Source organism: Pangasianodon hypophthalmus, chromosome 5 (genome assembly GCF_027358585.1).
Source record: "Pangasianodon hypophthalmus isolate fPanHyp1 chromosome 5, fPanHyp1.pri, whole genome shotgun sequence".
NCBI classification, from domain to species: domain Eukaryota; kingdom Metazoa; phylum Chordata; class Actinopteri; order Siluriformes; family Pangasiidae; genus Pangasianodon; species Pangasianodon hypophthalmus.
Genome location: NC_069714.1, coordinates 17,892,561 through 17,909,729, shown reverse-complemented (window position 1 = coordinate 17,909,729; position 17,169 = coordinate 17,892,561). Strand labels below are relative to the sequence as shown.

The 17,169-nt window shown below is 37.9% G+C and overlaps 1 protein-coding gene across 1 annotated transcript in view; it reads left to right on the top strand.

Annotated features, from left to right (window-relative positions):
* The window catches only part of atf2 (activating transcription factor 2), a 26,290-nt gene extending 14,289 nt beyond the window's left edge, over positions 1 to 12,001 (top strand). The window contains exons 10-12 of the mRNA XM_026911759.3: positions 234 to 440; positions 4,947 to 5,052; positions 9,908 to 12,001. Coding sequence (XP_026767560.1) covers positions 234 to 440; positions 4,947 to 5,052; positions 9,908 to 10,116 — 522 coding nt within the window. The 3' untranslated portion in view covers positions 10,117 to 12,001. The remainder of the gene's footprint in view (positions 1 to 233; positions 441 to 4,946; positions 5,053 to 9,907) is intronic.
* Positions 12,002 to 17,169: the final 5,168 nt, after the last annotated feature.

Below are 17,169 nucleotides of genomic sequence, written 5' to 3'. Positions count from 1 at the left end.
AATTATAATTTGATTACATTTTTTTATTGGTTGTTTTACTGTTTACTATTCAATACCGTAATTATTTTGACTTTATTTTTCAATACTTTATGTATACAAGTGCGTAATCTGTATTTTTCTACTTGTTACAATCTTTGAGTTGTAGAAATGTGCGGTATGAATAAAGAAGTACTATTATTTTTACTTGTGCATGGCACTGAGGTTCATTTGTGTGTATTGGTGTGTGTTTATAGGCGTCGCCAGCCCCGCCCGCTCAGCACACGCCCAGTACAGGTGGGCGGAGGCGCCGGTCAACCAATGAAGACCCCGATGAGAAGAGACGGAAGTTTCTGGAGAGAAACAGAGCAGCGGCCTCGCGCTGCAGACAGAAGAGGAAAGTGTGGGTGCAGAGTCTGGAGAAAAAAGCTGAAGACCTGAGCTCTATGAACGGACAGCTACAGGTACACCTTATACACCTTACACTCAGAGGCTACTAGAGCTTCTCTCACATCACAGTGGTACGATTAGAGAAGAGCAAAGTCCAGAAATGTTTTACAACAGGCGGTTCAGCTTAGTGAAGCAAAGTAAAAACAGATGAGAAAAAAGAATGATCAACTGAATAAAATTTACTCTCAGAAATATTGATGCTATAGTGCCTGTCCTGTTAACACAGCAGTGGTAGATTAATCATATTTTGCTTGTTCAATCATGTTTACTTATTTCCATATAACCATAACCAGTATGGAAAATCATATCACGATGTATCGCAATATTTAGGTTTGCTGAGGCTTGCAGCAATAAAACACTAGAGCCTTATTATGAATTATATTTATACATTCAAAGGGTTTATCAAACATTTACCAAAAAAAAATAATAGTAAGGAGGGAAAATGAAACTGCAGTTACAAAAAATATATACGCAATGCTCAGAAAAGTATATCATGATTTTAATATCACACAATTTCCATGTAATTTTGTCATCTCTCTGTGCCTTTTAACTCTGTGTGGACAGTCTGCAATACTTGAGGAAATACATCATTTATACATTATGGCACCTTAAATATTCTATCGTGCTTATTATTATGATGCCTGTGTATATTCTAAATTAGCTAATTAAATTAGCAAAACTAAGAAGTAAAGTTTTAAGAAGCATCTCCAGTTCCTCAAGATTATATTTTAATTCCACTGGTACTGTGCTACAAAACAAGTGCAGGTGAAAAACTCAGCACTGGCTCCAGGTACCGCCACCTTAAACCCCCTGCATAGAGTGGCATAAATACACATTCTGCTAATACAGACACATTATACTACATGTCGATATGAAACCATGCAGATACAGTGGGCCAGCACTTTAATATTTCAGTCAGGGTATCATGTGACAACCTCCAAAATGCACCTTTCCAGTGAAAACGTTTTTCAGGGGTTTGGAATAAAATAGTTAATATTAATTGTATTAATATATAAATTCTATAAATACTGTACAAGTGTTAGAATGCTTTCATTTTATTTTAAAAGTATGTACATTGGATAATAACCTTTATTTTTATTGATTGTTTGATTGATTGAACTTAACAGTTAACATTATTTTGTTCAAAATGTAAATTATTTATGTGGGTATCGAACGTGAATGGGATTTAGATAATAGTAACTGTCATTTTAATGTAATATTTATAATAAATATAAATATCAGCTGATACTGATACACATCCTCTATAGTTTTCTTTCTTTTATTGTTTTATTACTGTTGTTGTTTTCCCATTCAATATTGTTTTCTTTCTTTTTTCCTACTTAGCTTAAAATGTTCTTTTTAACTGAATCTCTTTACAGTTAAACGCTTTCACACAAAAATCACCTACATTGTAATAAGAATAAATATAATAAAAGATCAAGTATAAATATAATAAAATCAATCCTAAAAAAACAGTCAAGTCTTGTATGTAAACAGTTGCAAAAATGAAATTTCTTTACCCAAATCCAATTCTTATCATTTGTTATAGGATCTGATAACCGATATATTGTAGAGAGTTTTCTACAATCTCTGATCCACCATTTTTTTTATAGGGTTAGGTTTAAATGTAGCATTAATTAGCTGCATTAATAATTATGTCAATGGAGTGTCCTCACAAAGATAGTAAGGGGTATGTGTGTGTGTGTGTGTGTGTGTGTGTGTGTTTGTTTGTTATGTTCATACCCTGATTAAAGGCATTTATTTCCATGACATAGTGATGAAATCATTAATGGTGATTAAGAAGTGTTTTGTTCTGACAGCTATGGTGAATATGTGCACATGTGAGCATGTGTGTGTGTGAGTTGTGTGTAAGTGTATGTCTAAGCATCCTGCATTGATACATCCCTGTCAATAAAGACATTTCCTCCAGATGTCATCGGCACACAAGCGTGTCGTCTCTTCTGTCTGCGCATTTAAGAGCTGGCCCTGGAACTCTCCCAGGGAAACCCGTCTCTTTGAACCGCCATTTTGCGGCAGGCAATTAGGATTCACTCCTGACAAGTTCGAAACAGTTCACGTAACTGTTGTCTCTGCTGATAGGGACACGCTAGGCTATGAGGCGACGTGTTCCAGACAATTTAATGAGATGTGCCGCTGTTTATTTGCGTGCTGTCTGTCCTGTTTGTCCATTAAGGGGTGGGGGCTTCAAGAGGGGGAAGAGGAGGAGGAGGAAACGAGAGTGATTAATTTGTGATGGAGAGACAGGCGGGGGGTGCTGATGAGATTGTTGTAACTCTGCTTAGGGTTAAATGAACACAGGCAGATGAAGAGAGGTGGGGGTGGGGGGGGCATGGAAGGAAAGAAGGGTATTAAAACAGCAAGTTTAACTGCAGAGAGCAGAGCAGAGCTTCATACTGAAATTAAATGTAGACCATTAGAGTGTATCTTTTTATGCAGTATGTTAATCAGTGCCATTAGAGTGTTGTAATGTTCTCTGTCTGTCCCATTGGTTTTGCTGATCAGCACAGAGAGCTCTAATGATGTACGATTACTTTGACATCATCCTTAACGGGCTCTTTAACGAGATGTCGGTGCCAGCCGGCCAGCATGCTGCACGAGATCTGCACATTACACCACCTTTGAGCCTCCAAAAATATTATTACCACACAATAAATGGTGCATTGAGGTTTTGAATTCATTAGTAATCCTGGGATGATCTGTAAAGACATGTATGATACTGTAAAAGCACTGAAATTCATGCACTCGCAGCTTTTCAGGTTGGTGATTTGGCTCCTAAAGTACTTTGTCACTCACTGAACAGCAACATGCCTGCTGTTGTCCTTTAGGCTCAATTCTACTTTGTATGTTTCTCAACGGAATTCCCTCTTTAATCTAATAACCGATCACTTCCTCTCAGAGACGTGTGCGCCTATATTTAGTGGGCAATTATCTGCCTGATGCCTCCAGTTCTCCTATATTGCCAGCAGAATTGTATTGTATAAAGGGGTTACATGGATCCATCAGTGTTTTATGGGTAGAAAGGAGAGAGGGATGGATAGAGTAGAAGACGAATAAGCAGGCTACGGTACGAGCGCGAGAGCCGCAGTGCTGGTTGTAATGGGATGTTGCCGTGCGTGTGGTGAGGAGAGCCATGGCTCCACCAGCTGTGTTTAAATCTGTTCCTCTACAGCCTTGCCTTGCCAGCGCCGCCAAGCCCCAACAGATGGAATCAAGTAAATTGGCCGCTTTTTACCCGAATAGATTAAAGCTGCAGCCATGTTTTAGAGGAGAGGAGAAAGCACTTAAATCTGCCATGTAGTAGTCTGCTGCTCTCACATGCCCATGTTCCTCTAAATCCTCTTAAAGTCACCTTCACTGTTAAACGGGCCCATCTTTGACACGCGCAGCACGGCATCCCATGGGAGCAGTAAGAGGAGAGTAAATCTTGGCAGAATGGGGTGTGGAGTTCTGCTGACTGAGAGGATAGCGCTCTCTCCTTCTGTCTGTCTCTCATCTCATTTTCTCCACTTTCCTTTTTGAGGGTAATGACACAATAATTCACTTCGCTGATAAAGGATCAACCAATTTGAACATCAAAATTCCATAGTTTACTCGTGTAAATGGTTTTCAGCATTGATTGTTGAAACTTGGTTTAAAGGTGTTTTTGAGTTCATTGTTGCGTAACTTTCGAACTGGTTGTGATTAGGGATGGCACAAATAATAACTATCAAATGCATTGCAATTCTCACATGCAAGATTCTGCATCAGTGCACAAACTCCGAGAATCAGACCTTTACATGGGCTTATGCATGATTTTTTTTCACCTTTACCTTAAAACCCTTAGATAGTGAAACATAAAGGCACAGTTCTACGTGTGGACTGCAGTAAAATTCATCTAAGAAAAAAATGGATAAACTGAGAGGTTTTATAGGCGCATGGAGTTTATGAAACAGATTGAGTTAAAAATTCAGAACATTCTGGAGTCCATGTTAATTTCCTTCCAGTGTAACCTGCCAGTTGATACACTTTTATTTGTTAATATGGTGTTATAAAAGATATTGAAAATACATTAATCCTAGTGGTTTTGTTTTTTTTTTCATTACGGATGAGAATGTTGTTTTAAAACCGAGTGGTCAGACTAGAACAAAATAGGATATACAACTAAAAAAATTAAACCAAATTACAAAAGAAACTTTTATAATTGCGTTTTGGTGCCCAGAGATTCCCACCCCTATATAAATCTGTTCTCATGTTTTCCGTAGTTGCGTCTTTATAAAACTTGTGGGTTTTGTCATTTTCATATACAGGTCTGTTTTTTGGGAACACGTTTACACTGTCTCTGTTGTATATAATTTCTATTCACAGGTGTTGAACCCTAGCAAACAGACCAAGACATCATCTCTGCTGAGAATGGATATGTATTCTGAGATGTTATTGAAGTATGTGAAGGTTATTTGTTCTTGTCCTAACATGAATGTGATCTCAGCTGGATGTGTCTGTCTCGTCCTCTGTCTCTGCAGAATGAGGTGACTCTGTTACGAAACGAGGTGGCTCAGCTGAAGCAGCTCCTGCTTGCTCATAAGGACTGCCCAGTGACGCTCATGCAGAAGAAATCTGGCTACCACTGTGAGTACTGAAGTTTGAGTGAGCACTGAGTGACAGAACTATGAGCTTGGAACAAACTAAAATCAAAGGTGTGACACAGTGTAAATCCAAACACTGAACTCAAACCTGACCTTACCACCTTGTTAGCTCATGACCTTCCTCAGATTGTACATGATTCAACAATAGTAATGACTTAAAAGACAAAATGATATTTGATCTTCCACTAAGGTACAGTGCCTTTTTGCTGCCTCCAAACATGATTTGACTTTTGCTTATGTTACTATGATAGTCATGGATGGAACAAAAAATAAATAAAAACTAAAAGTCATTCAGCAAAGGCATGTAGAGATGCCCGCTTTTCATAAGCCAATCAAATCCTGATGAATAAAACCAAAGTCCCACCTACACAAATATGCGGTTTCCCTTAGAAGGCAAGTTGTTACGCAGAACGTTCACGTCTGTAAATCTAATTTTGGATTTTTTTTTAACAAGTTGAGAATGCTTTCATTCATGCTTTATTAGCTCCTGAATATTATCCCAACAGGCCTCTTTGCAGAATGTTGCGTTTAGCTTAAACAGTGTGTTAAAGTGTTTTACTGAAACAGCTTTTGGCATTTCTAAGATTTCTCCATGATGTCATTACTTTCCGATATGTTTGCTCCTTCACGCTCCTCCTGTTTTTGGACCATCAGTATGCCCTGAAGTAGCCAAGCTTGCTTAACAGGCTGTTAAAACCTCATATTCTGCTTTCATTCTTCCTTTCTTTTTATTTGTCTTTGGCGTAATTGCTATGTTGGGTAGTTGATGAAATGTGAAGACTAGAATACGAACCAACGTTGAGTTTGAAAAGGCCCGTAGGTAGTATAACAACCACACGGATTCACGCTTAGCTTCTCAGGACTTCATGTTCTTTAATGATTTTGCTTATATATGAATCATAGGTTATATGTATGTAGGGTTTTTTTTTTTAATTAGCAATGTTGTTTTCATATTTCTCTTCTTCCAAACTGCTACCTTTTCGCTTTAAAGGTAAATGAGCGAGTCTGAGATGGAGGGGCATATGTGATTCAGGCACATCTTTAGCCGTTATGCTCTAATGACATCTTATGAAATGAGCAGATCTGTAGCTTGTCTCCCATATGCAGCCACTTCATATCAATTTGCTGTTGTCAGTGGAATGAAGGAGCAGTTGTGGGAGGCTGTGCTAGCAGCGGATCCTCAGGCTCTCTGCAACTACCAGAACATAATGGTTGTCTTTGTGTAAGCATTTTCTGGCGAGTCCTTGGTTATAGCACTTCTTCAACTTTATTATTTTTTACTACTTCTTTTTTTTTTATTTAAACAAAATGACTTCCAGCTCTTTGATGGTGTTGCGTGTGTATGTTTGTGAGGGAAAAGTGATTACAATTGAGAGAGATTGAGAGCATTGCTTCTCCTCAGGTCCGTCTCCAGAGCTCAATGAGAGCGCCGCACAGACGTATTGACAATGATTGCCTCCGAAATGAGTGTATTATAGCGGCAAGGCTGTCCTGCTGCAGACATGCCACCTCGCCGCCACGCCGTTCATTATCCAACGCCATTGTTAAAGCAGCAGGACTGACACATCTCATGCATATTATTGGAGCGATGGTGGCCGGGCGGGATGAGGTTGTCAGGGAATGAACTCATTTACGGGTGTCTGGTTGGTGCGTTTGGGGGAGCGGAGTGAGGGCTGTGGTAATGGATGAGGCCATCCTTCACTCGTGTTTGTGGTGGAGTGCGGTATGAGGGGTCATATATTAGAAGCGAGCTGAAATAAGATGGAGGTTGGAATATCACTTTGTCTTTTTATTTTAGTAAACAACGAAATGAGGTTCTCCAACATTTATTGCTGGCATTGCAACAGCAGATGGTCATGTCTTCTGTCAGGAAGTTCTCTAGTGTAATGAAATACCATTTCTTGTGTTTAATATATTAACTGAGCTGAATTATGGATATGAAGTAGGCCAGGTCAGTCTCTCTGGTCCAACATTAGTAGCCAGGTCTGTGAGGTCCACATGCTTGTGCATCTCTAACTGTTAGCACTATTGATCATGGCTCCACAGTGGCAGGTGTGGGGGGAATTACTCAGGCTGCCCTGCAAACATGGCAGGCCATGCCTTGGCTTGGCAATGAGCATAACCCATCTGCTCGTGCTGGTTAGATGATCAGAAATGAATGTGAGAGAGGAAGAGAGAAAGGCACTTTCAGGAATCAGAAGTGCTGCATATGATAATATATCTCACCCTGTGCTCGTCTGTATAATGCCATTAGTAGTAATTATAGGAGCCTAAATATGGAGCAAAAAGAGAGAGCAAAAAATGCTTGTCTCGTCAACTTACGTTGAGTGCGACCTATTCAGAGCTGTCAGGAGTATTTATGGCCTTCTGGAAGCACATGTTTTGCTACATCACCTGTTCAGAACCAGGTCTCACACAATGCTGCAAGTGTTTTAAACAATCAGCCTGCGTGTCTTCAAAGCCTAAATAAGAAGCGCACACACACACACACACACACACACACACACACGAGATAACAACCCCCCATGTTAATTATCAAGTGCCATTTCAGTGGACTTTTGCATCATTAGCTGTATTAATTATCATAGTAGTCTGCATTTCTTTACGAGACAGAGAGAGTTTTTTTCCTCTCCTCCCTCATCAGGATCCAATTAATTCATTGCGATTGTGGAGCAGCTGGTGGCATTTGGACTGCGAGTCTCTGCCTCTCTCCAGTGTGAGCATCATTAAAATCAGGTGCTGTAATCATCTGTCGCTGCAGTAGTTGGCAAGGTAGCAAGAAACAAATGAGAACGCTGGGAGGGGTACGAGGGCTCAGCCACACGCCACTGCCTATAATACACCCTTATGATGTTGGTTTAAAATGACATTGTAACTTTAATTAAAGGTTACAAAGCAAGCATGGGGAATAATAAAATGCAAAGCACGGATCAGGCTCAGAAACTGAGTTTAATAGCAATTACGCATCAAATCGACTGAGTAGACGCGAGCTTGTTTTGCATGCTGTGTTCACAGGGTTAGAACTGTGGCATTGCGGTGTTACTTTTATTAAAGTTCCATTCAGGAATTGCAGAAACAGTGCCATGGCCTCTTGAGAAAGTTCTTGAGGTTTTTTTTTTTTGCTGTTTCGGTTGTACGGCTTTATGAAAGCCACTTACAGGAAGGCAATAATTCTTGGAATTTAGTTTGATTTTATGCTCTTAACTTTTTTCTTGGTAACAATTTAGTCTTAACGATTTTCCTCGTGTAGTATTAACACCAGTCTGGCCAGGTAAACACTTTTCCTCTTGTGAATGGGGCTAACCGTTTTCAGATGACAAGCCATAAGCTTGTCAGAGCTCTTGGAAGACAATGCTAAGCGCTGTATTTTTTTAATGTGAACATGCAGACCTCTGCTTGTTAGCTGTTCCCATAACAATACTGGAGACACTGCAGTCTTTTGCTTCCAAGGACAGCACGGCCAGCCGAGTCCTTGGGGACGCCCGGACAGAGCGGCTGAGTCTCCACTTTGAATCGTAGCTATGTGGTGCTCCTCTACACAGCCAAGCATTGCTTATACTTGATGCTGAAACATTTCTGATGGCATGCATGGGCTGTCTACCAATCCTCTCAGTGTTCCAAGGATCTTGAGGATATCTGTGTGTCTTTGCACTGCTATACAGTGACTCTTTGCACTCTATTCTCAGTAAAATGTGTTGAATTAAATCTGTTATTTTCAGTAGAGCCAGGGTCTGGCCTTAGCATTCAGGTTTTCCTGAACACAGATTAAACCCTGAGAGCATCGGGTGACATGTACTACATTTTTACTATTTGTCATTGTAGCAACTGCTTAACATTTTGTTACATTTGCATTTCATGATATTGCAATATTATTTAAAAATGGCTGCATTTTTTAAAAGATAAACCAGCTTTGTTTTCCTGAACATATATATAACACACACACACACACACACACACACACACACACACACACACACACATATATATATATATATATATATATATATATATATATAATTTTGTTTTGTTTTGTTTTGTACAATGGACCTTTTGAAATTCAAATAAAATTCTTGGGAAAAGTTCCTAATGGAAAGGCTAGTAACAGCACATTATATGTTTAGAAATGCTTAGTATAAACAGATATAGAAAGGCAAGTCACCTCTACAGTCAGTAATTTAAAGTGTCCATGACAATATTGCAGGAATTACATTGTTACATTACATAACACATTAGTTTACATAAACATCAATGCTAATCCACCATACGTAATAAAGTAACTGACACTTATATTAATTGTTTTTTTTTTTATAATAAGCCAAATATTATGTATACACATGTATAAACCATATATATTATACACATGTATAAACCATCGTTTATCCCATCAGTGAGTAAAAATAAACCCACAATGGGCAATATGAACAACATCTTAATGAACATAGCAAAATTCAGAACCAAGGTTGGAATAATATAAATATTTACAGCTGGAAACCAGAGTTCGGGAAGTTATCAATATGTAGTAACATGCTATGATGAAATTTTTGTTATTTTGTATGCAGGTGGATTTCATTAGCATTTAAACAAACATCTGTTAATACATGTGTTAACTTACCATGTTATTTTCTTAACATTACATACAGTTTATTAATGATTAAGTTTATTGTTTGTTAATGTTAAATAATGCAGAAAATAAAGTAAGTTAAGGGAACCTTAATGTAAAGTGCCACCAAATATTGCAGTAAATTGTATTGTAACTGATTATCAGCACATGCCCTTCTAAGACTAATCTGTGTTAAAGGAGTGTTTTTTGTTTTAGTTGTGTCGCTTTTCTGTTTCAGTGCTCGATAAGGAGGACAGCAGTGAGGAGATGTCCGTCCCCAGCAGCCCTCATAACGAGGCCATCCAGCACAGTTCTGTCAGCACATCCAATGGCGTGAGCTCCACTACGGCATCCGGCTCTGCCACTGGGCCAACCACAGACCAGAGCACAGAGGGGGAGGAGTCAAACGCGGCCCCGGCCACTCACACCCAGCCCGCTAAGAGCTGATCAGGATTCTCTGTGGTTACTTTTATTCCTGGCAGCCATGTTAACGTGAGGTGGAAAAAGATTCCTCACATTTCTTCAGTCTGGAGAATACTCATCCTCAAGTTTATTTAATTTTCCATCAAACACATTTTATCAAAATGTAGTAAAGATGCAAGAGATGGCACTTTACCAACCATGAGTAAGGCTGTAATGATTGTCTAATTTTTTTCCTCTCCTTCTCTTTAGTATCTATGTTTATTTATTACATGTACATGATTACGAGTTGTATGACATTGGAACTCTGAAATAATGACTGACTCGGTGTGTTTTATATAAGAGTCAAATGCCAAAGTGTGTCATGGCTCATTGTAATGGGAAATTGATTTTCTCCAGCACTACTGCAGGCCTACAGAGAGACGGAGCAGCCATGTTTATTTCTTTATGCCTTTTCCATTTTGCACATGAGGAGAGACAGGTGGTTTATTTTTTAATGTAGTGTTTGCCTGTTGAAATGGCCACTTCTGGCAGCTTCTAGGAGTAGATTTGAATACATGCATTGTTTCAAATCTTCAATGATTGAGCGCAGTTTAAACAATTATTTTTTTCTTTGTGTGCGAGTTGCTGGCTACGTCCACAAGTGGTATGATGTGGGCAGAATGTTTTAAGTAATCTTAGACCTGTAAAGGCAAGTCTTAAGGATATTTGGTTAGAATCACATCTTTTAAGAGCAAAGCTTTGATCAACATTCCATGAGTAGTTTGTTCCAGTTCGGTAACTGTAGGACTATAGTGCACATTTCACCACACAGACATGTCTTTGATGTTGATTTAGCCGTGTGCCATTTTTTAAAAATGTATTAGTTACAGATATTGATTTGTAACTGATGAATACAGGCAGACGGCTGTATAAAAGTAGATTGTGTTCTCAGATCACAGAGGCTTTCATGTACATAATGTGGATTGAGTGGGAGGCATAATGCTTTTTTTATGGGTGTTCTTTGCCACTTGCTGACAGAAGGACAGATTCTGAATCTGTGGTGTTCTACTTTTCAAAACACTGTTAGATAAAATAAGATTTTTGCTGTTATTAATTCACCTCAGTTGATTGTCAGATACTGCATTTTAGGAACCACTGTAAATTTCATTAATGATGACGATAACATTGTATATGATATCTGCAGAAATTTCGTGGATTGTTTATGTTGGGGTCTTACAGCCCTTCATTCAAGAATAGTGAACATGTTCTTTTAAAAAAATTGAAACACGTTCCACACTTGACTTGTGGAGTAGTTTATTCCCTCAAAACACAATAGGTAACAATGAGTAAATAATAATAATACAACTTTTGAATTGTTAATATTATAATCAGGAGGTTATTTCCAAAAATAAGGAAAATGATTATGTACTTTATTTAAGTTAAATTATTTAACCTGCAGTTGAGCTTAGTGATAATTACAGAGTAAGAGTAACTCCTAGTATCATCCGTTAGGTTCAAATTGCCTTATCTCTTAAAATGTATTGGCTTACTACTGTGTAGTTTTATTGATGCATTATTTTTTGCTTTTCTACATGTCATCTATTGAAGAATGATTTTGTTTTACAGGTAAATTAGTATGGTCACTGTTATGTGCTTACTTGCATGAAGGACTGATTCTCCGAGAGAATTAGACTGGTATTTTAATCATATCTTAGTTGGATTATTGCTGTAGAACATGTTAAACTTTGATTCTCAGTCAGGAGGTGGCAGGTTTACTTTCTGCTGTTTGTTAAACTTTGGCCACACTGCGGAAAAAGGATGTTACTATTATTGTGTTGGCAGTAAACTTGTAATTTCGTGAAAGTTATGTATAAAGTAACATAAATTAATACAATGTTGTAATAAATCTTTTAATATCTCTTTAAATCTATTCCAAGAGTGTGGATTTTTTTAAAACTTGTCAGCTGATATTTTTATCACCTGTCAAGCTCAGTTTTATTGTGTCTTTCTAAGGGTTTGTTTTGGGTTAGTCTGCCATCTTGTGGTGAAACTTGGAAGAAAAAAAACTCTGGTCATGATCTGAAGCACATGGTAAAATTTTGTACAATCTAGGTTCAACTATGTTACTATCACTTAGTAAATAATAATTCAGTAACAGTGTCTCTGTAGATATTACTGTTATAGTATGAACAGGTACATCTTCAAATGTGCTACAAGCCCTTACTGAGATTTAATGTCTTATAGTATAATTAGTATAACATCCAGTATTTATATGGTTTCAATTAATGGAAGGAAAACAGAAAAAAAAAAACCTTTAATTTCTATCCAGAGACATAACTATGTTACGTCGTCTGTTTGTTCATGTGGCAGCTAATATTTCCAAATGTTTCTAGGATTAAAAGATTTTTGCTCTGTGGTGTACAGGATGTGATGAGCTGCAGAAATGTTACATTTTAAAGCTATGTTTATCCACGTTTAATCATCAACCAATCAGTTAGCTTTTAAAGTTTGCTAACATTTCACTGCCTCAGTCACTAGATAAGCTGTGTACTGGATCTTGTCGAAACGTCTTTAAATTTGAGTTCTAATAAAAATCACAAAGAACATGCTACAGATATTGGGGAAATCGTCAAGGAATGGAGTTTCTGACAAAATCCAGTGCACAGCTCACTTGCTTGGGAGACTTTTAGAAGACAGTAAAGGCCCATTTTGGTGCAGAACCCATTCCATGCACTTTGCTCAGCTCAGGCAGACCAGCTGCTAGACCGAAGGATCACTCGCAGCTCACCTGGTGGAAGATGCCTTTCTTACATCACCCCAGAACTTTAGAAAGTGATTCAGTGAAGATCAGAAAAGAAAAACATAAAAAATAAAAAACATAGTTGTTTATCTTGCCTATTGTTATTCATTGTTAAATGTACTTTTTCATAATTTGTAGTATATACTATATACTTCTCATGTACTCTAGTATTATTATAGATTTAGAGTTAATTAATTAGTGAATAATTAATTGTGATTTATGAAAAGTGCTATAATAATAATAATAATAATAATAATAATAATAATAACAATAATAGAGTAAACATTACACAAGTGAACTTTGGCTCATTGGACTGTTATATTTTTCATCTGAGAAGTAATTAACAGCTATAAGATTTTAAGCAAAAAAAAAGAAAAATTTCATGATTCATTTTATTATGGACGTAGTATATTCTGAAAAGTTCTGATATTCTTATAACACTCTCAGTACAGACAATATTATATATATACAATATAGTGATAATATTTTGTAGAGACCTGCAGGTCAGACAGATTACACACTGAGTGTGTGGAATTGATTGTACATGACTCTGAAGTACAAGATTCTTCATGTCACTTTCTGCCAGACTCCAGTGTAAGTGCACAGAGCTGGAAGTGACTGTCACAGCAGAGATGTAGAGAATGACCATCTGGTTGTAAGAGCATGCATCATTGATCTTTCCTTCATTCTTGGCAGTTTGTCCGATTGGGTTAGAACATCTAGCAAGTAGTGCAGCTGGGGTTTCATTTCTAAGGAGACAAGGCTACCCCTGGTGGCTGGTTCCAGTATTACGTTACTTTCAGAGGGTTTCCTTTCTCTGTATGCTTGATCATAAGCTGTGGAGCGTTCCTGCTCACCCTTCTCTGAGTGTGGTATCTGTCACCATGATGGGAGGTTTGTCTGGTGGCCCGTGAGCCATTGCCTGAGTGGGTTGGTTTTGATTGAACATGGCTCTGCGCTCTGCTGCACTGCTTGTCAGCACCATGGATCACTGGATTGCTGATAGCGTGGAGGTACTGACCTTTCAGAGTTTCTGGGTGAGAGCACCTCACTGTGATAGGAAACTCTCTCTGACTCCAGCCACCTCTCCAGGCTCAGTAATCTACAGTCACATTTCCACACATCGCCTCTCAAGTCCAACGAGTGGAACTGAGTGTTGGATCCAAACACCTGTGGATTTAAGTAAAAGCGCCTGCTGTTGTTCAGCCTCAACATCTTCAGCTGGGACAGGCTGAAATGGCGTTGTCACTGACATGAATTCTCAGAAGTTCACACTGGATTGAAAATATTATTTTCTTTAAAATATTATTTCAATTCAATTTCAGGGCCTCCAGTTTGTATAGCTCTCTGAATGCAGAAGAATTTAACTGAGAAAGTCTGCTAAGGCTTAAAGACAGCACCATAGCCTTAAAACTTGATTCTTTGATTTTAGACAAAAGATTGTGTAATCAAGAGGAACAACAGAGGAATGAAAATGCTATTAGGGAAGCTTTATATAGTGTTGCCTGAAATTTTTCACATCTGCAGTCCTTTAAATGTTTCTTTAATCATTGGCTTGATTCAACTGACTTGTGTCAGCAAAAACTCCAGGGATTTTTGAGTTGCTGATTTTGACTTAAACTAGGTTTTGCCACTGGGATGTAGTTTCTCCAACAATTTTTATTGTGGTAGGTGCTTTCTGCTGTCTTTGACTCATGTTACAGTTGACTTGAAACCTGAAACCTAAAATCTGTTATACTGTTGAGATGATAAAATGCAAGATAAAAGATTAGTTAATACCAGAATTATGCAAAATACTCTGTCAGACACACTGGATTATCTGTCAGACATGGATTATCTGTGTAAGCTAATGTAACAAAAAGGACCAAAAATGGAAATTCTTGCCATTTTAATGTCTGTGACTAGTTGCTTGTGAACACTGTCGATGTAAACTACTTAAAACCTACACTGCGCTGTTGCTATCTAGAACAGCTTGTGCACCAGGCCTTTCCTTCTCGAAGTGAAGTCTTATTAAGATTTTATCCTTGATCCTGGCAAACAGTAAAGAGATTCACTCTCTTATGCATGGCCGAAGAAGGATTTTTCTGCTGAGGTTTCTGCAGTAAGCAGTTTAGTATAAAATTCACTGAATACATCAGAGAATCCTGAAATCTTCATCTTACTTACCTCATTTCAACAAAAGTACACCATTACTCTATCCTATATTTATCCATGTAAATGTCTTGCATATAGAAATCCAAATTTCTATGTGGAACCATAACCTTAACAATATATTGTACACAATAAAATGCTTCCAGGAGTGTATCCAAGAAATGACATCATATGAATTTCATGGAAGGCTTTCACTGCCGCTCTGGCCTCCTATACTGTATTGTTAAAAAGGGGAAATGAGCATTCACCAAAATTATGTTCTAGTGAGACTCCCGTTGTAGCAGTCTGAACGCACGCAGGCTGTTGGGCTGCTATTGTCTAAACTTCCTGTTAGCGTGCACGCTCGCTTATGTTTCTGTCAGTGCAGGATGTTCGTGTGGGGGGGAAAAAGCAAACACAGAGGTTACTGGAGAGAAATATTTGGATTTGGGGAATGCTACTAGTAATAATAATAACAATAATAATAATAATAATAATAATACTAATATGAAGCAGAAGAGGAATTGTATGTATTTTAAACACATGGATTTAGTTTGTAGCAAAATGTTATTATGCTGCTTATGTTTCTGTATCTTATGTTTCTGTCAGTGCAGGATGTCCATGTGCGGGGAAAAAGCAAACACAGAGGTTACTGGAGAGAAATATTTGGATTTTGTGAATGGTAGTAGTGATAATATTAATAATAATGATATGAAGAAGAAGAAGAAGAAGGAGAAGAAGAAGAAGAGTTGTATGTATTTTAAACACATGGATTTAGTTTGTAGCAAAATCATGTAACACCCAAGGTTGCAAACAGCTAATAATCACTGCTAAACAAAAATGACCTTAGAATCATTACAATATAAACATTCAGGAGGAATAACAATAAAATGCAAAGTACTGAGAAAAGAGGAAGGTTTGGAGCTGTACATTTGACTGAAGCTGTATTTGAGATTGTACAGTAGACTTAAAGGCACTGTGTTCCTTCCTGTAACCTGTGAATTTAGGGGCAGTCCAGTGCCAGAAGACAGGGAAGGGAAGATGCCAGGGAAGTAGATGTAAAGAAGCCTGGTTAAAAATGCGAAACTTGACTATGTAGGTTTTGTCAGAAGGAGGGTTTTGATAAGGTGGTGGACAGAGTGTTGCTATCTGTCTGAGGTTTCAGATGAATCAGTCCCTGGCTTGGATGAAAAACTGATGAAAAACTAGATCATACTTAATTAATGGTTTGTGATTACAGTGGCGATTATTCGCATTCTGCATTTTTGCACATTTTTTCTTAAACGAAATGACTAATCAACTGTCTTATGTCTTTTTTTAATCTGTACCCAGCAAATCACCATGAATATATCAAACCTCTGAAGTAAACTGAGAACTGTGTTAGCCCAGAGATTTGCGCTCGGTACACACACACAGCCTATCTAGTATAGACAGCTTGCTATGCAAAGTGATTCAAGGTAAATTTACATTACGTTTGGTATATATTTCTTTTTATTTATGTCAACTGTTCTTGTGTTGTAAATATAATGTTAAGTTATGAGAAAGTGTTCACTTCCTGTTGTGTGCTTATGTTCAGTAATGGTATGTTTTAAATGCAACATAACACAGTACAATGGTTATGAGTTTAAATCCCACTTCTAAGCTGCCACTGTTGGGCCGTTGAGCCTCTCTGCTCCAGGGGCGCTATCATGGATGACCCTGCGCTCTGACCCCAACTTCCAAGCTGGGACATGTGAAGAAAAGGATTCTTCCCCAGAGAAAAATTTATTGTTCAGAGGTTGCTTTTTCATCCACAGGAGTCTTAATGCTGATTCTGCTTGGTATTGATAGCACTTGGGGAAAAAATCAAGGCTAGAGTGAATTTGGGCAGTAACATAAAATAAAACTCTAAAGTATACCTGAATCACTCCAGAGCAAAAATATGTAAAATATCTCAAACAGTAATAAATACTTTACCGTTTAGTATACAGATCTTATGACAGAAAAATCAGTCACAATAAGATCTGTAAACAAAGAACTAAAAAGTTTAATCTGTAGCTGAAAAAAAAAAACATTCTAGGGCATAGTGCTATGCCCCACAACGTACAATGACAAGCCTGAGTACAATGACAAGCCTGAGTGCTCAAATCCATTTTCCTCCATAAATCTGTTTTTTTTTTGTTAGGTTA